Source organism: Carcharhinus amblyrhynchos, chromosome 6, assembly GCF_965287045.1.
Source record: "Carcharhinus amblyrhynchos chromosome 6, sCarAmb.v2.hapA, whole genome shotgun sequence".
Classification (NCBI taxonomy): domain Eukaryota; kingdom Metazoa; phylum Chordata; class Chondrichthyes; order Carcharhiniformes; family Carcharhinidae; genus Carcharhinus; species Carcharhinus amblyrhynchos.
The window spans coordinates 70,148,054-70,172,293 of record NC_137329.1 but is presented as its reverse complement, the minus strand read 5'-3'; the positions used below and the strand labels follow the sequence as shown (position 1 = coordinate 70,172,293).

Below are 24,240 nucleotides of genomic sequence, written 5' to 3'. Positions count from 1 at the left end.
TGTTTTTAGAAAATTAAGATCAACTCCAAAGTCACTTGGTAAACATTTTCTCCACTCTTCCCAAAACAATACCAGCTCAATGGGTTACAGCCATGCAGGTTGGCTACCCTCTGGTATGTGGTCTGTCTTTATTCACAAGTCATGTAGAGAATGATACGTTATTCAATTGTGCAGGGCATCAAAGCTGAATCATACACTGTTCCACGTGATGACCAGAAATGTGTGTGTTTATTAACAGGGATCACAAGATTACAGTTAGATCTGGAGAAGAGAGGGGAATGGTGAGGACTGGATGGATTGGTCAGTGGGGCGCTTGTACAGTTTTGCAAACTAGGCCATTAAGTGATTTCTCCATTAAAAGCTCAGACAAAAGATAAAATAATAATAATCTTTATAAAGCAGTAGCTTGGCCAAGGCTGGAACATTGTGCTCAATTCTGGACACATTTTAGGAAGAACGTAAAGGCCTAAGAAAATGGAAACCACACGTGATCTGGACAGAGCAGATAGAGGGAAAGTGTTCCCATCAGCAGAAGAACAAGATGATACCAATTTAAGGTGACTGGCAAAATAACCAATGGCAGTGAATGATTAGGGATCTGGAATGTACAACCTGAGGCAGATTCAATTAGGGTGTTCAAAAGAAAATCGAAAAGCACCTGAAGTGAAAAGAATTGCAGATATACTGAGAAAGGGCAGGGAAGTGCGACAAGCTGGATAAATCTTAGACAGCTTCCATGGATTTGATGGATTACAAGGTCTTCTGTGATAATTCTAACAAAAATCCTCATTTCTGACAAAGTAAGGGATAGAAAATAAAAAGAAATAGGATTAAATTAACAATCAAGTGATAACAGAGCGAGAATTTAAAACAGCTAGCAAAAACCACAGGTGCCAAATCTGAGCAGTTGAGCATAATCTCAAAATTAATCTGCTCTTGTAACATTACACTTTTAACCATCTTCACTGTTGATTCTTGGACCCTACCCAAAATGCACTCCACTGTCATGATAACCAAAGTGATTCTTCTTTGCGATTCCTATCATTACAGCCACAATGCCACACTAATGTAACAGACTTTACCTTCTTCAGATTTTCTCCCTCCCAGGTTCCCTGCAAGAACTAATTCTTGCTGTGTTAAGGTTCCAATAGATTCCATCTCCAATACCTCACCCGTAAAATCCCAGAGTATCAGAGGTCTTTTCAAGTGTGAAGGATGGTTCATGTTGTTAAATAAATAAGATAGCCATGTTTTGGGATGGTATCTTTACTTTGAGGTAAAATGGAGGAATAAAGGAGCTCATAAGACATGCCCTGAATCCACAAAGCAAGAGAGGCTTGGTTGTTGAAGGCTAAAGGGGAAGAGGGGAGTCTAGAAAGAAGGCACAAGATGTTCACACCTGTGGAAAATGGCCAGTGTCTCTGAGAAGACTGTGGGTAAGTCGTTACTTTCCATGACTCACAAGGATTCCGAATGTTAGCTTTTTTAAATGATTATAGTTTAAACAGTTTATTTAACCCCAAAATAGAATAGGGTTTCGTGGGTTTCTTTTTAAATAGAAGGCCCACATCATTCACACTATTATGGGGAGGTTCTTTAGGAAGGAAAAGTCAATAGAAAACTATTTTGATTTTGGATTGGAGGTTTTCTTTTAAAAAAGATATCTTTGAGCCTCACAGACCAGAGGGTGAGCTAACAAGTGAAGAGAGAACAAAAATAGGAGCAGCCAGTCCTGAACCTGAACCAGATTTTCTGCCTGCTTTATCATTCACTGTGCAAAATCAGGGTGTGATGGAATACTCTCCACCTGCCTGGATTAATGCAAATCCAACAGCACTCAAGTAGCTCAATACCATCTGGCACTAAACAGTCCGCTTGATTGGCACCCCATCCATACCTTCAACATTCACTTCCTCCACCACCAATGCACAGTGGCAGCACTGTGTACCATCCACAAGGTGCACTGCAGCAATTCAGAAAGGCTCCTTTGACAGCACCTTTCAAACATATGACCTTCGGCATCTAAAAGGACAAGGGCAGCAGATTGGGAACATCTGTACCTGCAAGTTCCGTTCCAAGGCACACACCATCCTGACTTGGAAATATAATCGCCATTCCTTTACTGCTGCTGGATCAAAATCCTGAAACTCCCTGTGGATGTACCCACATCACATGAACTGCAGATCTAAGGATCCACACCTTCAACAAAAAGCTTGCACTCAGACTGAAAAGACCAAGCATGTGAGGATTTAAACGAGGCTGTAATTTTCCTGGAATTGGAAGTTACCTGGCTGGAAAAAAGGGAAAGGAAGCAAACTCTTGGAGTACTGAACAACTTTGGCCTTGCTCCAGGAGAACAAAGTGACTACTTGGATAGACAGTGTAAAATGTAACTATGTTACGGGATTTTTGATTATTTTTATTTTATGGGATGTGGGCATCAGTGACTGGATCAGCATTATCATTGAGGGCAGTTAAAAGTCAACCACATTGCTGTGGATCTGGAGTCACATGTAGGCCAGGCTGGATAAGAATTTGTTTTAAAGTTAATTGGAGAAATTTTCTGTAGTTTAGAGTACAAGTTGCCAATTGAATAATGTTTAGACAACATGGTTTCAGTTTGTTACAGCAAAAATGTTAAAACTCACAATCTTATTGTGTGATCCTTCTCATCAGTCACTGGAAATTCTTATACCTTTTTACAAGTTGTCAGTACCTGAGGGGATCAAAACAATGTCCAGTTTTTATACACTGGCGAGCACTTTTCAAAAGAGCAATCTGGACAGCATCAGGCACAGGAACCTGAGAGAAAAGGAACACTATGGTTGTTTTCTCTTTTCCACAGTACCCAGGCCAACTGCATCTCTAATGCTGGAGCTGATGGATCCTGTCATTCCTGAAATGGAATAAGCCAGTCTTCAAAGTCTACTTGCATCTCAGTACAAAACTGAATGCCAACTTGAACTGAGACCAAAGCACATTTCAATGGAAAACATGTGCTTGCAAAAATTAGTAAAGAACTAAGAGCACTGCATATTGCAATGTCTCACTGAAACAGATTCAGGCAATCCACACTTTCAGTAATTTCCTCAAATGAGTGAGAGCAAAGGAAAGGTCATTCCTACCTGATAACAAAGTTCAGCTAAATGTGGAGATTCCTTGACAGCAAGAGGTCCATTCCTTCCTTCAGTGCCTTTCTCAAGAATATTTAAAATGGAGTGAAGACACGTCCGTGGACAACCAAGAACTCCTTATTTATATTTAAAAAAAAAATCTGTATTAATACAAACTTAAACAATTTCTAACTTTCCACAAACTTATTGTTCAATCATAATATGATGGGAAGAGTAGGTGAACTGCAGTTGTTGGGAATGCAATGGAGGGAATGGAGTAGCATGCTTGTGAGAGGTGGAGCGTCACTGCTACTGTGTATTATTAAATTATGAATATCTATGTTCATCACTGCATTTGTAAAGAAGAAGCTGAAGGCTGTTCACAGCTCCTAATGCAGATCTTTCCAAATGAAAGACAAGTTTCAGTGTTTCTGCAGATGCATGGCAGAGCAAAATAAAATTTGCTTTCCAATTGCCATCTTTCTTGAAAGAGAGAAATGAAACACATTTGCCAAAATGAAAACATGGGACGAATGACACAAATGTGAAGTTGATGTTACCTGGATCTTGCAGATTGGTGGCATTCACTGGCTTTCGCAGCTCATAGCCCAGCAAGTAGAATGCCAAGTTGGGTGCCTTCAAATCCAAGGAGTTTATTAGCAAGTTCAGGATGTGAATTTTTGTGTTGTGTCTGACAAGGGTACCTTTCTTCTCTGATACGATACCTGCAATGAGAAAACACTTGCAAACACATGGAAAGAAAATGTTTTAAAGCAATAATAGAATACACTGGGACAGGAGTTAGAAATCAGGGACCAAAAAAAGCAGGAATCAGGGAACTGGGAGCAGTAACTGGAACCAGGAGACAAAGTCACAGAAATTGAGCATTGGAGGAAAGAGTGCAGTCAACAGACAGCAAAATGAAGCAGAAAGCAACAAGAGACCAGAAACATGTTGGAAATAAGACAGTGGGAGTCAGGAAGGAAACAGCACAAGTAACTGGACAAATTGTGACACATTCTGTATAGGTTGTGTTGTTTGGTGATCACACATGTGTATGGAATTGTGTGTCAAGACAACCCCACAAGTTAGACAAAATAAATACATGAAAATGAAATGGAAGCAGAGTAAAGGACACCAGATTTAAAGACCCTATATGGAACAGACACTCCTTTGGCACAATTGTCCAGTGGTGTTAAATGCCCCGTATTTACAATGTGGGGCAATAGCTTTAAATTACATTTCTTCCCAAAGATGCAAGGGTCTATCAATTCCAATATAAACAGCCACTTAGTTACAAGTGAATTTTCTGGTGTCTTCCTATGTCATTTTCAATCTGCACATCATTCTCCTGTAACAGTACATACCAGTTTCAGCTTGAATCATTTCTTCAGCTCCTTCACTGTCCAGGCAGTCCACAAAACCAGACATCAATGATTCACTGACAGTCTGCAAAAGAATCAAGAATGAATCAGCGCTAGCAGGGCGCATACCTTGGTCTCGTGTCCAACACACAATGCACAAAATAAGCATAGAGATACAAGATTCCATTTTTATCCTTAAATGGCAGATTCTTTCACAGACACAGCATGAAATATGAGGATAGCGCAAAACACTGCGGATGCTGGAAACTTGAAATAGAAAATGCTGGAAACACTCAGCAGGTCAGGCAGAATCAATGGAGAGAGAAACAGAATGAACATTTCAGAATTATGACATTTCACCAGTTGTGATCAGCCACAGTACTTCCAGCATTTTCTGTTTTTATATTACATATGAACTATGGGGAAGTGACCTTTTTTTGTTTTTTCTACTGCGCTCAGTGGAACCTTTTGTGGACTTATTGTCAGCATTAAGATGTCCAAGCTCTAGTACCAAGGCGTCCTAAGCACTCCTAAAGGGCTAAAGCACAGAGTAGACACAGCAACTACTTTCATTCGTATAGCAAAAAACCAGAAGGAGTTCCATAATCAAATTATCCATAAAATGTTATAATAGTTCACTGAAAAACCATGAAGACAGAAAAGTTTAATGGGAGGAATAAATGTTAGGAAACTGAAAGGAGGAAAGAGAAGCAAGGACACACAGGTGCAAGGGAGGAAATTCCTAAGTTTAGGGCCAATGTAGTTGAAAACATGGTCACGATAGTGAATAAAATCGGGACGTGCAAGATGACAGAAATAGGGGACTGCATAGATCCCCAAGTCTTATCTGGTTGGAGGGATTTCATAGGAAGGCAGGGTTGAGGCCTAAAAGGATTTGTAAACAAGCATAAGAATGTTAAAAATACAGTGTTGTCAGACTGAAGCCAGTGTACGGCAGCATCCACAAGGGCAAGGGAACGAGGACACTTGGTCCTATAGGACACTATAGGAAGCAGAATTTTTGATATATTTACTCTTGGTTGGGGAAGTTGTTATTCAATGATGAGGTTTACAACCCATTTAACAGCTGCATACGAATGGATGTGATGCCATCAGGAACCACTGCATTCACGGAAAGAAGAGCTATGGTGAATGAATTAAACAGGTATTTTGCATCGATCTTCACTATAGAGGACACAAGTAGCATCCCAGAAATAACTGTAAATCAGGAAAAGGGAAAGAGAGCTGAGCTCAGAAAAATTACAATCACTAGGGAGGTGGTATTGCGGGTCTGCAGCCTGACAAATCCCCTGGTCCAGATGAACTTCACCCCAAGGTCTTGAAAGAAGCATCTAATGAGATAGTTGATGCATTGGTTTTAATTTTCCAAAATTCCCTCAATTCAGGTAAGGTTTCATTAAATTGAAAGATAGCAAATGTAACTCCTTAATTCAAAATGGAAGACAGAAAGCAGGAAACCATAAGCTAGTTAGCATAGTACCTGTCATAGGAAAGATGTTAGAAGAAATTAATGGATAGGATAGAGGTGGAGAGACTCTTCCCGCTCAAAAAAGACAGTAGGACTAGGGGGCACAGCCTCAAGATAAAAGGGGGGCGGTTTAGAACAGAGTTGAGGAGGAACTTCTTCACTCAAAGGGTGGTGAATCTCTGGAATTCTCTGCCCGTTGAAGTGGTGGAGGCTGCCTCGCTAAATATTTTTAAGACGCGGGTTGATGGGTTTTTGATAAGAGAGGGGATTAAGGGTTATGGGGAGAAAGCGGGAAAGTGGAACTGAGCAGCGACAGATCAGCCATGATCTTATTGAATGGCGGGGCAGGCTCGAAGGGCTGGATGGCCTACTCCTGCTCCTATTTCTTATGTTCTTATGTAATTATTAAAGATGTTACAGCAGGGCACTTTGAAAATTCAAGGCAACCAGGAAGAGTCAACATGGTTATATGAAAGGGAAATCATGTTTAACCAATTTATTGTAGCTTTTTGAAGGAATCACACTTGCTGAGGATAAAGGGGAACCAGTAGCTTCAGTGCACTTGGATTTCCAGAAGGCATTTGATAAGGTTCATCAAAGGTTATTGTGCAAAATAAAAGTTCATGGTATAGTGGCAAGGGTAGGAGATTGGCTAGCAAACAAAAGAATTGTCATAAGTGGATCTTTTTCTGGTTGACAGGGTGTGACAGGTGGTGTGTCAAGAGGATCAGTTCTGGGGTCATAACCTTTTATGATTTATGCAAATGACTTGGATGAAGAGACTGAAGGAATGGTTGCTAAATTTGCTGATACAGCTAGGTAGGAAAGTAAAATGATGAATAGGATGCAAGGAGGCTACGAAGGAACATTGTTAAGTGAATGGGCAAAACTCTGGTAAATGGAGTATAACGTGGGCAAGTATGAGTGTCTGTTTTGCCAGGAAGAATAAAAAAGCTTATTATCTAAATGCTGAGATATTGCAAAGCTTTGAGGTGCGAAGGGATCTGGGTACCCTTGTGCATGAATCACAAAAGAATACAGTTACAACAAGGAATTAGGCAAGCCAATAGAATATTATAATTTGTGAGAGAATTGATTACAAAAGTAGGGAGGTTACGCTTCAGCTGTAGAGGGCATTGGTGAGACCACATTGGGAACGTTGTGTACAGTATTGGTTTCCTTATTTAATGTGAAATGTAAATCTACTAGAAGCATTTCAGACAAGGTTTACTAGACTAATTCCAGGAATGGCCGGGTTGTCTTATGAGAAAAGAGGTAGCATCAATGGGAATGTTTCATTAGTTGTCACCAAGTGGCATTCTTTGAGAACGATGTTTTCCCAGTGGACTTCAGGAAGCTTACTGTATTCTAGCACAGAAATCACTCGAGTCATTGGCTGGCTGCCCCAGCTAGTAGTCACTAGTTTCCGTATGCAATTTGGTGTTCTAGAGCTGTTGTCAACAGGTCAGTTTATAGTCAAGAGCAATGCCAAAGGGAGCACTAACAAATGTTAGTAGGGGTTGTATATTGATCCCCAATCTGTAGTGGCCCAGGTTTTAAAATAGGTCATGGCAATTCCACAATTGCACCTCTCACCTGATCCTGAGTGAAGTCACCCACCAGTTTCACCTGGATATTTGGATAGCGCGAGATGTAACAAAGAATCTTTGCACTTTCAAATGCCAGATCAGGATTGGTATTTCCATGGATCAGGTACCTGTGGAACAGAAGAAGTGGGCAAGATCAAAGAACAGCTCAGGAACAGGCCCTTTAGTCCACCAAGCCTGCACCGACACATGACATAGAACATAACAGCACAATACAGCCCTTCGACCCTCAATGTTGCGTCAAGCTATGTCCAATCCCAAGATCAAGCTATCCCATTCCCTATCGTTCTGGTGTGCTCCACGTGCCTATCCAATAACCTCTTGAAAGTTCCGAAAGTGTCCGATTCCATTATCACAACAGGCAGTGCATTCCACACCCCAACCACTCTCTGAGTAAAGCATCTACCTCGGACATCCCTCCTATTTCTCCCACCATGAACCGTATACTTATGCCCCCTAGTAACAGCTACATCCACCTGAGGAAATAGTCTCTGCACGTCCACTCTATCAATCCCTCTCATCATCTTATAAACCTCTATTAAGTCGTCTCTCATCCTCCTCCGCTCCAAAGAGAAAAGCCCTAGCTCCCCTAACCTTTCCTCATAAGACCTACCCTCCAAGCCAGGCAGCGTCCTGGTAAATCTCCTCTGCTTCCACATCCTTTTTACCATGAGGTGATCAGAACTGAACACAATATTCCAAATGTGGTCTCACCAAGGTCCTGTACAATTGCAGCATTACTCCATGGCTCTTAAACTCAAACCCCCTGTTAATATACGCTAACACACTATAAGCCTTCTTCACGACTCTATCCACTTGAGTGGCAACCTTCAGAGATCTGTAGATATGAACCCCAAGACCTCTCTGTTCCTCCACATTCCTCAGATCCCTGCTGTTGACCCTGTAATCTGCATTCAAGTTTGTCCTACTAAAATGAATCACCTCGCACTTATCAGGGTTAAACTCCATCTGCGACTTCTTGGCTCAGCTCTGCATCCTATCAATGCCTCTTTGCGGCCTGCAAGAGCCCTCCACCTCATCCACTACTCCACCAATCTTGGTGTCATCAGCAAATTTACTAACCCACCCTTTAGCCCCCTCTTCCAAGTCATTAATAAAAATCGCTAATATCAGAGGACCCAGCACTGACCTGTGTGGTACACTGCTGGTAACTGGCCTCCAGTCTGAAAATTTTCCTTCCACCACCACCCTCTGTCTTCTGTGATACAGTCAATCGGCCAAATTTCCTTCTATCCCACACATCCTTATCTTCTTCATGAGCCTACCATGGGGAACCTTATCAAACACCTTACTCAAATCCATGTATACATCAATTGTTTTACCTTCGTCCACACTTAGTTACCTCCTCAAAGAATTCAATCAAATTTGAGAGGCAGGACTTAACCCTCACGAAACCCTGCTGACTATCGCGGATTAAGCTGCATCTTTCCAAATGGTCATAAATCCTATCTCTCAGGACTCTTTCCATTAACTTACTGACCACCAAAGTAAAACTAATTGGCCTATAATTACCAGGGTCATTCCTATTTCCTTTCTTGAAGAGAGGAACAATATTTGCCACTCCCCAGTCCTCTGGCACTATCCCCGTGATGTAGAGATGCCCACGTTGGACTGGGGTAAACACAGTAAGAAGTCTCACAACACCAGGTTAATGTCCAACCAGTTTATTTGAAAGTAATCCCACAAGCTTTCGGAAACAGTGTTCCTTTGTCAGGTGTGTGGAAGGTTCTGATCAGAGAAGGGCATATAAGGTCACACACAGTTTACAGAATACTGATTAGAATGCAAGTCTTTACAGCTAACCTGCTATTCAAGTCTTAAAAATACAGACAACGTGAGTGGAGATAGCATTAACATAGGTTAAAGAGATGTGTATTGTCTCTAGACAGGACAATAAGTGAGATTTTACAAGCCCGGGCAAGTCATGGGGGATACAGATAGTGCGACATGAACCCCAGATCCTGGTTGAGGCCGTTCTCATGTGTGCAGAACTTGGCTATCAGTCTCTGCTCAGCGATTCTGCGCTGTCGTGTGTCGTGAAGGCACCTTGGAGAACGCTTACCCGAAGATCAGAGACCGAATGCCCGTGACTGCTGAAGTGTTCGCCAACGGGAAGGGAACAATTTGCCTGGTAATTGTCAAGTGATGGCCTCTCACCAGGCAAGACAGTAGCACAGTGGTTAGCACTGCTGCTTCACAGCTCCAGGGTCCTGGGTTCGATTCCCGGCTCAGGTCGCTGTCTGTGTGGAGTTTGCACATTCTCCTCGTGTCTGCGTGGGTTTCCTCCGGGTACTCCGGTTTCCTCCCACAGTCCAAAGATGCGTGGGTTAGGTTGATTGGCATTGCTAAGAAATTGCCCCTTAGTGTCCAGGGATGCGTAGGTTAGAGGGATTAGTGGGTATAATATGTAGGGACATGGGGGTAGGGCCTGGGTGGGATTGTGTTCAGTGCAGACTCAATGGGCCGCAGGGCCTCTTTCTGCACTGTAGGGTTCTATGATTCTAATGTTATCTCCACTCACATTGTCTGCATCTTTAAGACTTGAATAGCAGGTTAGCTGTAAAGACTTGCATTCTAATCAGTATTCTGTAAACTGTGTGTGACTTTATATGCCCTTCTCTGATCAGAACCTTCCACACACCCGACGAAGGAACACCGTTTCCGAAAGCTTGTGGGATTAATATTAAATAAACTGGTTGGACTTTAACCTGGTGTTGAGAGACTTCTTACTGTGACTATCCCCGTGGACAGTGAGGACCCAAAGATCAAAGCTAAAGGCTCCGCAATCTCATCCCTTGCCTCCCAAAGTATCCTAGGATGTATCCCATCTGGCCCAGGGGACTTATCCATCCTCAAGTTTTTCAAAATTCTAATACAATACAAAAAAATAAGATATTTACCGAACTAAAAACTTTTTGCTGCTCCATGGTCCATATCCTTCTATTCCCAGCCTATTCATGTATCTGTCAAATGTATCTTAAACATTGCTATCATATCGGCTTCTACCACCTTCTCTGACAACGCATTCCAAGCACCTACCATCCTCTACATAAAATAACTTGCCACTCACATCGCTTTTAAATTTTCCCCTTTTACCTTAAACCCATGTCCCCTAATTGAAATTTCTACTCTTGGAAAACAAAATGACTCTGACTGTCCATTCTATCCATGCCTCTCATAATTTTGTAAACCTCTATCAGGTTGCCCCTCAGCCTCTGATGTTCAAGTGAAAACAAACTAGGTTTATCCAATCTCTCCTAATAGCGAATACCCTCTCAACAGGCAACTTTAGTACCCTCTCCAAAACTTCTACATCCTTTTGGTAGTGTGGTGACCAGAACTGTATAGAATGTTCCAAATGTGGCCTAACTAAAGTTTAAAAGGAGACACAGGAATCTCTGACTCACCACTTAATGAAATAAAAGCTTTGGGTTTCAACAACCAACATCTCAACATCACAACACAAATCACCAATTTCCAAATATGATGCCCAGGTGCTTCTAGAGAGGATGGAGCTTCAGCACTTTAAAGCGGTTGACTTATTAAACTGCACATTGGCAAAGAGGTTAGCACTGCTGTCTCACAGTGCCAGGGACCCAGGTTCAATTCCAGCCTTGGGTAATTGTCTGTGTGGAGTTTGTACATTTCCCCCATGTCTGTACGGGTTTCCTCTGGGTGCTCCGGTTTCTTCCCACAGTCTGAATATGTGCAAGTTAGGTTAATTGCACGTGCAAAAGTTGCCCCTTAGTGTCAGGGGATTAGCAGAGTAAATACGTGATGTCACAGTGATACAGCCAGTGTGAGGTTGTTTTTAGTGCAGACTTGATGGGCTGAACGGCCTCCTTCTGCACCGTAGGGATTCTATAATTCAAACACAGGTGCTCAGTGACATCGTCAAACACTTACAGGTAGTGTGGCAAGGACCCAGCATTAGATTTTGTGGTTATGAATTTCCTACGAAAAGCCAGAAACGTTTTGGGAATGGGAATTAGGGGCAAAATGGAAAGGGAAAGCAACTTAAACTGAAGGACTTCAGCAGAACAGTAAAAGAGGAAATCAAAGCACTTCAATTAAGGGGAACTTAACCACACAGGAATATAATATGTAAGTGTTAAGGGGGGGTGGGGGGACTCAACTAAAACATATACGTTTCTTTATTGATTCAGTGTCACATGAGATGAATTGAATTGAATTGACTGAAGACTGGCAGCCCAAGATCTCAGGAGAAGGTAGAGATGAATCATTCTGCCACGTCTGGCTAAAGATAACTTCAAATGCTTCAGCCTTGACTTTTGTAAAGATTGTTGGGCAACACAGAATGAGGATGTTTATGGAGCCTCCTCCTCCACTTAGTTGTTTAATTATCAATACCATTCACAACTGGAGGTGGTGGAATTGCAGACTTTGACCTGACCTGTTGGTTGAGGGATCACTTAGCTCTGTCTATCACATTCAGATTCTGCTGCTTACACATTATCTGCACTGTAATTTCACTTGGTTGGTACCTCATTTTTAGGTGTGCACATTCCCTAACACCCACTTAACTGGGGTTAATCTCCTGGTTAGATTGTTACGGCAATGGGGATTATGTTGGGCCATGTGTTGAAACACATTGCATTTGAATACAATTCTGCTGCTGCTCATGACTGATAATATTTCATGGCTGTCCACATTTGAGTTACTGGATATATTCTGAATTAATACCATTTAACACGGTGGTAGTGGCACACAACAGGATGGCATGTTTCCTCATTGTAAAGAAAGAACTTTGTCTCCATGAGGAATTAATGGTGTTTACTCCCCAGAAAACAATTGTGGACAGATTTTCATCTGTGACAGGTAGATTGTAAAGGATGAGGTCAAAAAGGTTTTTTTTTCCACACATTTATCTATCAACTACCTGCTACAGTCTCAGTCTAGCAAATATGTCCTTCGGGATTCCACCAGCTCTGTCAGTAGAAGAACTACCAAGCAACACTTGGCTATTTAACTTGTCCCACCTAGAGTACATTCTGAGTCCTTTCTATCTCTAGTGCTTTTTCCAAGCACAATCCAATACGGAGGAGTACTGGTTCATCAGTTGATGAATGCGAATACATCATAACCAGCAGATTTCCCAACCCATGTTTATCTCAATACCAAGAGACTTCAGTATTGAGGACTCTCACTCTATTCTGAATGTATATCATGGTGCTGTCACCCCCGGTTGATTTATCCTGCTAACAGAGCCGGTCATATCCATAAAGTAGAGGAGCAAAATGCTCCACCATTTGATCAAGGGTGATATGCTCCTCATCCCCATTTTCCTGCCTTCTCCCCATAACCCTTCATTACCAGTTAAAAATCTGAGTAACTCCTTCTTAAATTTACTCACTGCCCCTGCATCCACCACACTTTGGGGTAGCGAATTTCACAGATGCACAAATCTTTGGGAGAAGTAGTTTCTCCTCAATTCTGTTTTAAATTTGCAACTCTTTATCCTAAGACTATGGTCTCTTGCCCTAGGATGCCCCACAAGAGGAAGCATCCACTTCATGTCTACCTTACCCATACCTGTCATCATTTTATAAACCTCAATTTGATCTCCTCTCATTCTTCTAAATTCCAGAGAGTACAGACCTAAATTGTTCAATCTCACTTCATACGACAAACCTGGAATCTATCTAGTGGACCTCCTCTGAACTGCCTCCAATGCCACTCCATCTTTTCTCAAATAAGGGGACCAAAACTGTACACAATACAGTTTTGCCTCGACGCAGTCTCACCATAAGAACATAAGAAATAGGAGCAGGAGTAGGCCATCTAGCCCCTCGAGCCTGCCCCGCCATTCAATAAGATCATGGCTGATCTGTCATGGCTCAGTTCCACATTCCCGCCCTCTCCCCATAACCCTTAATCCCCTCTCTTATCAAAAACCCATCAACCCACGTCTTAAAAATATTGAGCGAGGCAGCCTCCACCACTTCAACGGGCAGAGAATTCCAGAGATTCACCACCCTTTGAGTGAAGAAGTTCCTCCTCAACTCCGTTCTAAACCGCCCCCCCTTTATCTTGAGGCTGTGCCCTCTAGTCCTACTGTCCTTTCTGAGCTGGAAGAGCCTCTCCACCTCTATCCTATCCATCCCATTCAACATCTTATACGTCTCAATGAGATCTCCCCTCATTCTTCTAAACTCTAACGAGTACAAGCCTAGTTTATTCAGCCTCTCCTCATAGCTCAACCCCCTCAACTCCGGAATCAGCCTAGTAAACCTCCTCTGCACTCTCTCCAAGGCCAAAATATCCTTGCGCAAGTGCGGCGATCAAAACTGCACACAGTACTCCAGCTGCAGCCTCACCAGCACCCTATACAGCTGCAGCAAGACCTCCCTACTTTTATATTCAATCCCCCTCGCTATGAAGGCCAGCATCCCATTCGCCTTCCTGACCACCTGCTGCACCTGCAGGCTGGGTTTTTGCGACTCATGCACAAGGATCCCGAGGTCCCTCTGCACCGTCGCATGCTGCAGTTTTTCGCCACGTAAGTAATAGTCCTTCCTACCATTATTCCTACCAAAGTGGACAACCTCACATTTGCCAACATTAAATTCCATTTGCCAGCTCCTGGCCCATTCGTCCAGCCTATCTAGATCCTTCTGCAGACTCTCCACACCCTCCGCACAATTTGCCGTTCCACCAATCTTGGTGTCATCAGCAAATTTCGACACCATACACTCGGTTCCCTCCTCCAGATCATCTATATAAATGGTGAATAGCTGAGGCCCCAGCACCGACCCCTGGGGCACTCCACTAGTCACCAACCTCCAATCCGAATAGCACTCATTGACCCCCACTCTCTGCCTACTATTTGACAGCCAATCCTCTATCCACGCTAACACCCTACTCCCAACTCCATGCCCCCTGACCTTCTGCACCAATGCGTTGTATAGTTGCAACAATATTTCCTTACTTTTATACCTTTCTACTTTAACTTCAAATGCCAACATTCAATTCATTTTCTTTATTATCTGCTGTACCTGTATGCTAGACACCCAGATCCCTCTGCACCAGAGCACCCCATAGTCCATCCCCATTTAGATAATAAGTCGCCTTCCAATTTTTCCAACCAAAAGGCATGACCTCACATCTATCCACATTAAACTTTATCGGCCATCTTTTGGCCTACTCTCCTAATCTATCTGTATCCATTTGTAGGGTTATTTCCTTATCACAACTTACTGTCCCATTTACTTTTGTGTCATTTGCAAATTTGGCTACAGAGACTTCTATCCCTGTACCCATGTTGTTAACATAGATGTAAATAGTTGGGACCCAAGGACCAAACCCTGTGGCACCCCAATAGTTACATTTTGCCGTCCAGAAAAAAAAACATTTATTCCGCCTCTCTGTCTTCTGTCCATCAGCCAGTCACCTATCCAAGCTAATAAATTACCCCTAATGCCAATTTGATCTAACCTTGTGAATTAACTTTTTGGGCAGCACCACATCAAATGCCTTCCGTAAGTCCAGATATGCTATATCTGCACGATCCCCATTATCCACTTTACCTGTTGCCTCTTTGAAGAGCTCTAGCAAATTAATCAAACATGATTTGCTCTTCATAAAAGTATGCTGACTCTATTGGGTATCACAAGGACATAAGCAGGTTGTTGGAATGGGTGGACATGTGCAGATGGAATTTAACACAGAGAAATGTGAATTGACATATTTTGGTAGGCAGAACAAGGAAGAGCAATAGAAACTAAAGGATAAGATTCTAAAAGGGATAAATGAACAGAGGGACCTGGAGGGTGTATGTGCACAAACGTTTGAAGGTGGCAGGGCAGGTTTAGAAAGTGGCTAATAAAACACATAAATAGGGACTTAGAGTATGAAGGCCAAGAAGTTATGGTGAAAATTCATAAAACACTGGCTTGGCCACAACTGATGTATCGTGTCCCATTCTCAGTGTCACACAGAATTGTTACATCATAGAAGGAAGCCATTCGCTCCATCACATCCTCACCAACTTTCAAACAAGTAACATGACATAGTACTATTCCCCTGCCTTTTCCCCATACCTTTGCACATTGTTTCTGTTCAAAATAATCATTCAAGGCATCATGGTGGCCTAGTGGTTAGCACAGCTCCCTCATAGCACAAGGGACCCGGGTTCAATTCCGGCCTCGGATGACTATCTGTGTGGAGTTTGCAAGTTTTGCGTAGGTTTCCTCTGGTTTCCTCCCACACTCCAAAGGTGTGAGAGTTTGGTGGACTAGCCATAGTAAATTGCCCCTGGTGTCAAGGGGATGAGCAGGGTAAATATATGGGGTTACACAGATAGGGCCTGAGTGGGATTATGGTTGGTACAGGTTCGAAGAGCTGAATAACCTCCTTCTGCACTGTTGGGACTCTACAATTCTAATGTCCTCTTGAATTCTTCAATTGAACCTGCCTCCACCACATTGCCAAGCAGTGCAATTCTGGAGAACTTGAGGCAGTCTATTTTGGGGGATTTCGAGAGAGAGGTTGGTTTTTCTGTACCTCTTGTTCTGTTTGAAGTGAAGATGGGAATCTACCAAGATATAAGCTATTTTGTTCCCCCTACCTTTGGGTGGAACTTTCTCTGGAGGTTGCTGCACGAGTATTGGAAGGGTGTCTGTCTAGATTACTCTCCAGAAATCTAGTATTTAAATAAGCATCTTTGGTTTGAGCTTACTGGTTCTAAAGAAGGGATTTATGTCTGAAGGACACTGCTAAATTGCAATACTAGAGATAGCTAGCTGTTAAGAATTTTACGTTGTCACGTTTGAGTAGTTTAACTGGTAAAAGTTATGTTAATTCTTTTTGTTATATTCTAACTGTGTGCTTAAATGAAGTTTGTTTTAAATAAAAGGTTCCGAATGGGTCACTTGAATCACAATTGGAGTGAAACACCTTAAGCTCACTTGATGCTAAAATCAAAAGTAAAAGTTTAAGGTCTAGGCTAACTTCATGAAATACTTTGGAACTTCTGATCTGTTCCTTAACACTGGGCAAAATAGATGGTAGTAACCTGTTCCGCTCAGCAGAAGGGTTGAGAACAAGACGATACTGATTTAAGGTAAAAGGCAAAAAAAAGGCAAAACAAAGAAAACTGCTTTACGCAGCAATTGGTTAAGATCTGGAATGCACTGCCTGAACATATATAAGATATAATCATGGATTTCAAAAGTTACGCATGATTATCTGAAGAGAAGAATTTGCAGGGAAAAGGAGTGCAGTTAGCTGGATTGCTCCTGCACAGGGCCAAAAAGGACACAATAGATCAAATGATCTCATTCTCATATAAACCTAATTCTATGATCCTGAGAGAAGAATGAGGAGAAAAATGGCCTGTAATCTCCAATCTCAGCAGGTAGCCCAAAGATATGCTCTTCCCCACATAAGGACTGCACGCCAATTACCCAGGAAATTCAAACAAACATTTTGATTTAAATCTGACTGCCTTACAGTAATAGTTACCCAGGAAAAGTTAGAAGAATTAAAACCACTTCTAATTCTTGGGTAACAACAGTTCTGATCCCCACACAAATTGAACTTCTGGACTAACCTCCCACCCTAACCTGTGATTGTACTCAGAGGTTAAGACTGAATATAGACTAAATGGTTTAATGCAACATGGGTTCATGAAGGGCAGATCACGTTTGACTAATTTGATGGAACTCTTTGAGAACATTGTGCAGGCAATGGACAATGGGGAATCTGTGGTACATCTGGATTTCCAGGAGGGTTTGACAAGATGCCGCTCCAAAGGCTGCTGCTTAAGATAAAGGTGCACGGTGTTATGGGTAATGTATTAGCATGGACAGAGGATTGGGTAACAAACAGAAAGCAAAGAGTGGAGGTAAATGGGAGCTTTTCTGGTTGGTGACCAGTGACTAGTGGTGAGCCTCAGGGATCAGAGTTGGGACCGCAATTGTTTAAGATTTACATAAATGATTTGGAGTCAGGGACCAAGTGTGGTGTGTCAAAATTCGCAGATGACGCTAAAATGAGTGACAGAACAAAATGTGCAGAGGACGCTGAAAGTCTGCAAAGGGATACAGATAGTCTAAGTGAGTGGGAGAGGGTCTGGCAGATGGAGTACAATGTTGGTAAATATAGGTCATCCATTTTGGGAGGTATAACAGCAAAATGGCAAATTTGGTTATTTAAATGGTAAAAAATTGCAGCATGCTGCTGTGCAGAGAGACCTGGGTGTTCTTCTGCAGGAATCTCAAGGAGTTGGTTTGCAGGTGCAGCAGGTAATTAAGGTGGCAAATGTAATTTTGTCCTTCATTGCCAGAGGGATGGAGTTTAAAAAGTGTGGTTATCTTGCAGCTGTATAAGGTGAGGCCACACCTAGAGTACCATGAACAGTTTTGGTCTCCTTACTTGAGGAAGGATATACTAGCACTGGAGGGGGTGCAGAGGAGATTCACTAGGTTGATTCCAGCTTATGAGGATAGACTGAGTCAACCAGGGCTATACTCATTGGAATTCAGAAGACTGAGGGGAGGCCTTATAGAAACATATAAGATTATGAAATAAATAGACAAGATTGAAGCAGGGAAGTTGTTTCCACTGGCAGGTGAAACTAGAAGTAGGGGGCATGGCCTCAAAATAAGGGGGAGCAGATTTAGGACTGAGTTGAGGAGGAACTTCTTCACACAAAGGTTTTTGAATCTGTGGACTTCCCTGCCCAGTGAAGCAGTTGAGGCTACTTCATTGAATGTTTTTAAGGCAAGGATAAATTTTTGAACAGTAAAGAGATTAACGGCTGTAGTGAGCTGGCGGATAAGCGGAGCTGAGTGCATGAAAAGATCATTCATGACCTTAATGAATGGTGGAGCAGGTTCGAGGGGCCAGATGGCCTACTCCTGCTCCTAATTCTTATGTTCTTATATTAAGAGAGCAGCAACAGAGATCTGGGGGAGTAGGTACAAAAATCTTTGAAGGAGGAAGATAAGTTGACATGGCTGCAAAAAAGACAAACAAGATCTTGAGCATCACAATTGAGGCACATAAGTAATTAAAAACAAAAGAATCCTGATATAACACAGAGATTGATTACCCAAAGACTGACTCCAGAGTACTAGCAATGAATTACTTTCAATGATAGACAACATATAGGGGTTTGAAAGAAGAGAGTCCTGTAGGGAATTAGAGATCATTTTCTCAGAAACACCTTACAAAATTAATTACTTGTAAAGTGCATTGACTGTTCCATGAGGAATTCCTTTAAAATAATTAATACTGCAAACATATTTTGAAGAAAAACTAATACTTGGAGGGATAGTTAGTGTCTGAACCATCTTCAAATAGATTTGAGTTGATAATTGGGAACTGATATTTTTAAAGCACTTATGCATTAAGTGTTACATGACATGCCCTTGTGAAAATGAAAAACTACAGATTTTAACCAAACCTTTGCATCATTTAGAATTGCATGTAAAAATCCATGGTACACAAAGCAGAGTAATGGTGGCATTTTTAACTTACCGAGCAATATTGACTACATGGTCAGCCTTTTTGGTGCGTGGGTTGATGCCCTGAAGCAGCTGTTCAAGGGACGTGGCTATGACGGAGGAATGGCTCTCTCTCAGCCAATCCATAAATTGATTCTCCTTTTGAAGGGCCAGCTCCAAAAGACCCAGGGAGTATTCCACTGCTTTTTCCAAGTGCTTTTTACCTGAGGCATTTGGAAAACATGGTTTATAATTAAAAGCATCCCACAGTACAGGTGCTTTGTGAAGGTAACTTTTTAAATATCTCCAATGAAATCTTAGGATCTATCATTGACATGAACTGACACCAACAGCTCTAACAAATTGCAGACAATCAACAGCATGTAAAGGAATAGAATAAAAACGGAACTAAAATCACAAGAAAATATGGACATAAGACATAGAAACAGAAATAAACTACGCGTCTCTTGAGCCTGTTTTGCCATTTGATAAGAGCTGATCTTCTGTCTCAACTTCACTTTCCCTCCTGTTCTGGAAAGACCAAAAGTATGACTCAACTTTCAATATACCAACAACGGAGCATCTACAACCTTGAGTGAAGAAATTTCTCCTCTGTGTCAAGAGACTGTGCCCTCATGTTCTAGATTCTCCAGCCAGGAGAAACAACCCTGTGCCTACCCTGTCAAGCCTCTTCAGATTCTTGTTTGTTTCAATGAAATTACCTCTCTTCCTCGGAACTTGAGTGTATTGGCCCATTTACTTAACCTTTCATCATTGGTCCTGAGCCTATACTGCCTTCAATACACATTCTTAAACATGGAGAACAAAACTGTGCACAGTATCCCAGGTGTGTGGTCTCACCAAAGTTCTATTATAACTGTAGCAAGACTCCCTCATTCTTGTACTCCAATCTCTTGAAATAAAGCCTAACATGTTTTGCCTCCCCAACTGTCTGCAGTACCTGCATGCTGACTGTGTTCCTTCTGTAAGTACACTCAAGTCTTGCTAAACCTCAACATTTATAAGTTACACATTCTTAAAAAATATTTTGTTTTTCCATTCTTATGGCCAAAGTGAATAACTTCACATACCAACACATTATAGTGCATCTGCACCTTTTGGCCATTCGCTAAACGTGTCTATAACTCTTTGCAGCCATATTCATCAATTTTTTTTCATTGATGGAACATCCACCGAGCTACGAGACGAGCTTTTGGTCATCTGCATTCACATCTCCTGTGTAGTTCAGTGTAACGCTCAAGTGGAATATCTTGGGATGTTTTATTACATTAAAGATACTATATAAATACAAGTTGTTCTCATTGTCCTTCTTGGCCTTCAAGATTGTCATTCCACAGAAGGAAGTCAAAAAAAAGACTTATATAATTTTAGTTGCTCAGCTCAAACTTCATTATATCTTGTACATACTGACATGATCATGCGGTCCTTCATATATTAAAAAGAGATTCTGAATGTTTAAATAGTAGTTGCAATTGTTACTTGTGAGAGAAATTGTTTCTCTGTTCATAATTATTCCCCGTCCATAATCATTCTTGAAGATAAGACAAATTACTATACAGCCTGACATTGAAACACAAGTGCTTATTTATTTTCCTGTGGAAATTCTGTGCCTTGCTGTGGGTGTAGGTTAGAGATCTTTGGTTCCTGTGTTTTGCTGTGGGTGTAATTGTCAGGAAAAAGCTACAATCTATTATTAATGAAGGCTTAAAAAGAATTTAGGAAAGAAAGAGGTAAAGAAGCAGCGAAGCTTATAAAGGGAATTCCAGAGCTTAGGGCCTCAGCACTGGAAATATGGCCACCAATAGTGAAGCAATTAAAATTGGGTTGGCATAACAGACTGCAAATGGAAGACTGCAAAGATCTTAAAGAGTGGTAAGGATGGATAGCGTAACGGAAATAGAGAGGGTCAAAGCCATGCAAGGATTTGAAAACAAAGATGAGAATTTAAAAATCAAGACAGAGGTCAACAAGCAATTGTTGAGTATAATTTGTCTCACTTTCAGAAAGTTTTAAACGAACTCAGCTGAATGATGGAAGATGGGGGCCAGTTAAGAGAGCACTGGAATAGTCAAGCCCAAGAATAATGGACTCCACTTTTCCACAGAATAAAATTGAGAACGTGTGCGCACGCACATACATGTGTTTTACAAGTGTTACAGAATTGAGATGAGAACATAGAAATTAGGAGCAGAAATAGGGAAATTCAGCCCTTTGAATAGCAGAGCAGGCTCGATCAACTCACGGCTGATCTCTCCTTGGTCTCAAATCCACTTCCCATCTGTTCCTCATGTCCCTTTAACCCATTTATCATCAGACCTATATCTATCACCTTCTTGAAACCAGGGATTCAGACTCTACCCACACTATGGGGCAGCACGTTCTACAAATTCACCACCCTCTGCAAGTAGTAGTTCATCCTCATCTCAGTTTTGAATCTACTGCCACTCAACCTACAGCTGTTCCAGATAGCCTTAAGAGGAAACATTTGGTCCACATTTACTTTATCAATCCCTTTAAAAATCTGATATACCTCAATCCCATCCCCCCTCATCCGTCTAGACTCCAGTGAGTACAAACCCGGACTGTTTAATCCCTCATGATACGTTAATCCCTTCATCCCCAGAATCAATCTGGTGAATATCCTCTGAACTGCCTCTGACGCCACCACATCCTTCCTCAAATAAGGAGACCAAAACTGGATAAAATACTCCAGATGTGGTCTCACTAACATCCTATACAATTGCAGCAACACTTCCCTACTTTTATACTCCAGTCCTTTCCCAATAAACGTCAACATCCCATTTGCCTTTTTTATCCTGTGCTGCATCTGCATACCAACTTGCTGCAATTCATGAACACAGACACCCAGATCCCTCTGCCTGGACGCATTTTGTATCTGCTTTCCACTTAAGTAATAATTTGCCTATTTTTTCTGCCTAAAAACACCATCTACTAAATTTTGGCTCATTCTCCTAGTCTATTTATATCCATCTGTAGAATCTTATATCCTGTTCACTGTCTGCTTTCCCAACTATTTTAGTGTCATCTGCAAATTTTGCTGTGTTACACACTGTCCCTGCTTGCATATCATTTATATAGATTGCAAACAGTTGAGGTTTGAGGACTGATCCTTGTGGCACTCCGCTAGTTAGTCTGCCAGCTAGAAAAGGACCCATTTATCCTGATCCTCTGCTTTCTGTCAGTCTGCCAATCATCAATCCAATCCAGTACTCGACTCCCAATCCCCGCAATCTCACCTTCTGGATCAGTCTTTTATGCAGCACATACAGAGACAGTGTCTATAATTGTGCATGGTACTGCCGCAAGGCTATCTTTTCTGGCAATGGAAGTAAATACGCTAGAATAAATTGATTTGACTGGCCAATTTTCCTCACTGTTGATTTTTAAATTGCTGCTTTTAGAAAAGAAATTTGGACCAAAATAAAAGCTGCAACAAGAGTATGACAAAGTACGTATTAAACAAGACATAAGCCATGTGTTGTGTGCAGATGACAGCCTATCGTGGTGATGTCCACAGCTAGTTTAAGAACTTACTGTTCAAAATGTCATACCATAAAAAGCGGAACACATTTTCCTGCTGAAACTTCTTTATGGCGCTAACAGATGTTTTGTCACCACTGGGCGAGTTCAAGTTTAATTATTATTCAGGCTGACAAATAATGCCATAACACTGTCCATTCACTAGATGTGGCCATTTAGTGGCTACTATTATGGGAACATCATAACAACAGAGATCGATTAAGAGTTTCCCGAAACTGTAGCTTTAGTATTTTTCTGCTCCAGCAGTTTTTCTGCACCCTGCATATGGCTCTTAATGTTAAATACATGGGGTAAAAAAAGACATACAAGGGCAGAGAAAAATGGCCAGATTTAGAATTTTTTTGCATCTTATTTTGAGAAACCACAGTAACTAGTCACAGCCAATCAAAGCTGAATACAATAAAATGATGCACAAATGGGGCAACAGCTCAAATCTACTGCACAAAGGAAAATCTGAGATAGGTGAATTTGACAGTTTTGAGAGTTAGAGCAGGAGAAAAAGTGAGGAATCTTCTCCCAAAAGTGTGAAGACGACAAAAAGAGCACTCTGACATTAATACCCAACTCATCATTGTTACAAGCACAGATTTACCTACCAGGGAATGGTGCATAAGTGTCCAGCAGTTTAACGCCTTCTTCCAAGAGGCTCAGACAAAGACCCAACAGTGGGGAGTCATTCAGCAGGTGAAACATCAGGTTGTATCCTGGAGACTTGTACGCAACTACCAGTTCACCTAGAAATCAAAGTAGAAGAGTAATTCATCTCAACAATGCACCATGACTTTTGGGATTAGATATTATGTAGCTGCATAGACCATACTTACCACAAAATGGACTTAAAGACACATCAGAGCCAACCTAATTCTTCGGTGGCTTAGATATGTTTAATTTGAATCCACCATAATCCTACTGAAGTACAAGGTTTCATCCATCCAGGTCCAAAGATGTGCGGGTTAGGTTGATTGGCCATGCTAAATTGCCCCTTAGTCAGTGGGATTAGCAGGGTAAATACATCAGTTTACAGGGATTGGGCTTGGGTGGGATTGTGGCCAGTGCAGGCTCAGTGGGCCGAATGGCCTCTTTCTGCACTGTAGGGATTCTATGAATCATAAAAAAATCATAGAAACCCCACAGTACAGAAAGATGCCATTTGACCCATTGAGTCTGCACTGACCACGATCCTACCCAGGCCCTACCCCCATATCCGTACATATTTTACCCACTAATCCTCTAAGCTATGCATCTATAGTCAATTTAGCATGGCCAATCAACCTAACCCACACATCTTTGGACTGTGGGAGGAAACCAGAGCACCCAGAGGAAACCCATGCAGACATGAGAATGTGCAAACTCCACACAGACAGTGACCCAAGCCGGGAATCGAACCCAGGTCCCTGGAGCTGTGAAGCAGCAGTGTTAATCATTGTGTTACCATGCCACCCTATCTATGAATGATAGAATTGATAGATAACTAAATGATTCTAAATGCCCAAGAGGAAGTTTTATTGGGAATCTAAATGGCTGAAATAGACATTGCCCATTCACATGACTAGAAGGATTCTCCGAATGCCAATAGCAGTTTGGTTAGACATTAAC

General features: G+C 41.7%; 1 protein-coding gene across 1 annotated transcript in view; it reads right to left on the bottom strand.

The window, feature by feature from the left end:
* The window catches only part of nup205 (nucleoporin 205), a 122,499-nt gene that overhangs the window by 45,713 nt on the left and 52,546 nt on the right, over positions 1-24,240 (bottom strand). The window contains exons 17-22 of the mRNA XM_080190618.1: positions 23,241-23,378; positions 19,097-19,286; positions 7,563-7,683; positions 4,481-4,562; positions 3,674-3,838; positions 3,126-3,250 (exon numbers count right to left, since the gene is read on the bottom strand). Of these exons, the coding sequence (XP_080046744.1) occupies positions 3,126-3,250; positions 3,674-3,838; positions 4,481-4,562; positions 7,563-7,683; positions 19,097-19,286; positions 23,241-23,378 (821 nt within the window). The remainder of the gene's footprint in view (positions 1-3,125; positions 3,251-3,673; positions 3,839-4,480; positions 4,563-7,562; positions 7,684-19,096; positions 19,287-23,240; positions 23,379-24,240) is intronic.